Consider the following 3,039-nt stretch of genomic DNA (forward strand, 5'->3'; position numbering starts at 1 on the left):
GGCGGACGCCTGGGCCCCTCCCGCGGGGCGCAGCGCCGGGTGCGGCCCCGCCGCCCCGACCATGTGCGGCCGCTCCCGAGTGCCCCGGACCCGCTCCCGGCCCTCTCTGCGCCTCCGTCCCGGCCATTCGTTTCCCCCGGGGCCTCCCGCCCGTACCCCTGTGCCCCCGCGCCTCCCGCCCCCGCGGAATCCCGGGTCCTCGCGGCCACATCCTGATTCTCCCGCGCGTCCCGGCCCCGCTGCCCCGCTCCCGCCGGTACCTCCCACCTTCGCCCCGTCCATGCCCCGGTGCCCCCGGTGCGTCCTAGAATCCCCCATGAAGAGCCCGTCCCCTCGGACGTCCCAGACCCGCTGGCACGAGACCCCCCCGTCCGTGTCCCAGTGGCTCCGGTGCGTCCTGAGCCGCCGTCACGGGCCCCCCGTCCGTGCCCCGGTGGCCGCGCGCGCCGGCGCCGGTGCCCTCACCAGTTGGTGGCCGCCCGTGGGTTGCTCACGTCCTCCTTGGCCGCCATCAGCGCCAGCCGGTGCCGGTCCAGCCCCGGGGCCCCCATGGCTGCGCCCTGCACGGCGCCGCTGCCGCCGCCGAGCTCTGCCGCGGCCCGGCCCCGCCTCCGCCGCCGCCGCCAGCGCGGGGAGGGACCGGGGGCACCGGGCGGGACCGGGCGCCGCGCCAGCCCCACGCGTCGCCGCCGCCGGGCGCTCGGACGCCTGGGCCCCCTGCCGGGGGGGAAGGGAGGGGAGAATGAGCTCCCTTGTCACCCTTCTGGGAGGAGACCTGGACATCGGGGCACCCTGTGCCCCGCTCGGCGCCCACCTCGGTGCTGATCCCGGGGGGACTTGGGTGTCCGGGCACCTTGACAGTCCCTACAGCCCCGGGCTCCTGGAGGCCTCCAGGCACGGACCCCCGTGGGAGGCTGCGGGGCCTGGCCTGAGCACTGGGAGTCCTGGGAGCCCCAGTAGCGCCCACCAGGTCGGGGACAGCGAGGTCCCCACACAGGGATGCGGGTGCAGCTTGCTGGGCATGGGGCAGAGCCATGTGGGACTGCTCAGGATTCCCGGCTCTGTGGGCTTGCCTCGGGCACCCTGTTCCGGGCAGGTGTCCTTGGGGCTCCGAGGTGGGCTTCTTAGAGGTTCCCGGCTCCAGGTGGGCATCCCCACAGTGCGCAGACAGGTCAGGACACCCCACTGCGGGTGGCAGCCTGGGGTGGTTGCTGCCCGGTGCTGTGCTCAAGGGCCAGGGCAGGGGCTGGGTACCCAGTGACGCCCGTGTCCCGGCCCTGCACAGCAGCGCAGCCCGTTCCCTTATTTGGTCACTGCAGCCTCCAAATCCCAAAGCCCCAGAGAGGGAAAAAATTCGCAGTGTGGAGTGGCGGCTGGCTGCAAAAATGCAGGGTCAGCGCCCGCCGCCACCGCCGCTGCTGCTGCTGCCGCTGCTGCTGCTGCCGCTGCTGCAGCTGCTGCCGCCACTGCCACTGCCGCTGCCGCTGCCGCTGCCGCTGCCGCTGCGCAGGCGGTCAGGCCGGGTACCCAGTGCCGGGCCCTGCGGCCGTCGGCCCCGTTAGCTGCGGGGGCAGAAGCGGCTGTGCAGGCAATTCCAGCCTGGCAACTTGGCCTGTGGCCCGGAGCAGGGCAGGATGGGGATCCCCAGGGCCACAGACGCCCTGTCCTGCCGGTGTGACGCAGGGTGGCCCTGCAGGACGCCCTGCGGGAAGGGCTGGGTGCTCCCTGCTCCAGGTGCCCGGGGCACTGCCGCCCTCTGCACGTTTCCACAGGGCCCTGCGGGCCTCGTGCTCGGCCCTTGCACAGGCCGCCGTGTCCCTCGTGCAGGGCGCTGCCGCCCTCGTGCATGCGCTTGCACGGGACACCGCTGCCTGGTGCCCGGCCCTCGCACAGGAGTGGACCTCACGGCTCTCGTGCAAGGCCTTCGCACGGGCTGCTGCCCCTGGACCTGTGCCCGACTGGGGTTCCCGGGCGCTGGGAGGGCCCCAAGTCTCGGCAGCAGGGCCGGGCTGCCCCGCAGCTCCGGGCAGGGAGGCGGCACCGCCCGGCACCCGCCGAACCGGCCGGGCTGGCGCTGAACCGCGGTGCCCGCGGCAGCGGCGGTGACGACGTGACCTGGCCGGTTCCCTGCCCCAGCCCGTGTGCGCCGTGCAGCGGGTGCAGCGCTGGGGTCGCATGCGGTGCCGGGGCGCAGGACAACACGGTGCCAGGTGCTGCGTGTCGGCTGCTGCCACTGCACTTTGTGCAGAGCGGAGCACGGCGCTGAGGGCACAGGCCAGCAGGCCACGTGCAGCGCCGTGTGCCGGGACAGTGCGGTGCCACGTGCCGGGACGGGGCAGTGCTGCACACTGGGTGCAGCGCTGTGTGCCGGGAGGGTGCAGCATCGTGTACCAGGACAGTGCAGTGCTGCATGCTGGCATGGTGCAGTGCCACATGCTGGGTGCCGCACTGTGTGCCGGGACCAGGCACTGGGGTGTGGGTGCAGTGCAGCACTAAGGACATGCAGTGTGCCATGCACAGTGCAGGTGCCTGCCCCACTGCAGCATGTCCCTGTGCCACGGGTGTCCTGGTGCCACGGGTAGCACCGGGATGTGCTCACACCAGCCTGTCCCTGGTGCCCCCGCTCCGCACTGCTCCGTGTGGGAGCCTCAGGTGCCGGTACTCCCGGTGCCCCGGTGTGCTCAGGGTCCCCGGTAACGCCGGTACTCCCGGTGCCCGGTGTGCTCAGTGTCCCCGGTAACGCCGGTACTCCCGGTGCCCGGTGTGCTCACTGCGCCCGGTAACGCCGGTATTCCCGGTGCCCGGTGTGCTCAGGGTCCCCGGTAACGCCGGCACTCCTGGTGCCCGGTGTGCTCAGGGTCCCCGGTAACGCCGGCACTCCCGGTGCCCGGTGTGCTCAGTGTCCCCGGTAATGCCGGCACTCCCGGTGCCCGGTGTGCTCAGTGTCCCCGGTGTGCCCAGCACTCCCGGTGCCCGGTGTGCTCAGTGCCCCCGGTAACGCCGGCACTCCCGGTGCCCGGTGTGCTCAGGGTCCCCGGT

At 73.4% G+C, this 3,039-nt stretch overlaps 1 protein-coding gene across 1 annotated transcript in view; it reads right to left on the reverse strand.

Annotated features, from left to right (window-relative positions):
- Positions 1 to 551, reverse strand: part of LOC112957241 (drebrin-like) — a 7,846-nt gene extending 7,295 nt beyond the window's left edge. Inside the window, exon 1 of the mRNA XM_026050839.1 lies at positions 466 to 551. Coding sequence (XP_025906624.1) covers positions 466 to 551 — 86 coding nt within the window. The remainder of the gene's footprint in view (positions 1 to 465) is intronic.
- Positions 552 to 3,039: the final 2,488 nt, after the last annotated feature.

Source organism: Nothoprocta perdicaria, unplaced genomic scaffold, assembly GCF_003342845.1.
Source record: "Nothoprocta perdicaria isolate Ctin4 unplaced genomic scaffold, notPer1 scaffold_704, whole genome shotgun sequence".
Taxonomy (NCBI): Eukaryota; Metazoa; Chordata; class Aves; order Tinamiformes; family Tinamidae; genus Nothoprocta; species Nothoprocta perdicaria.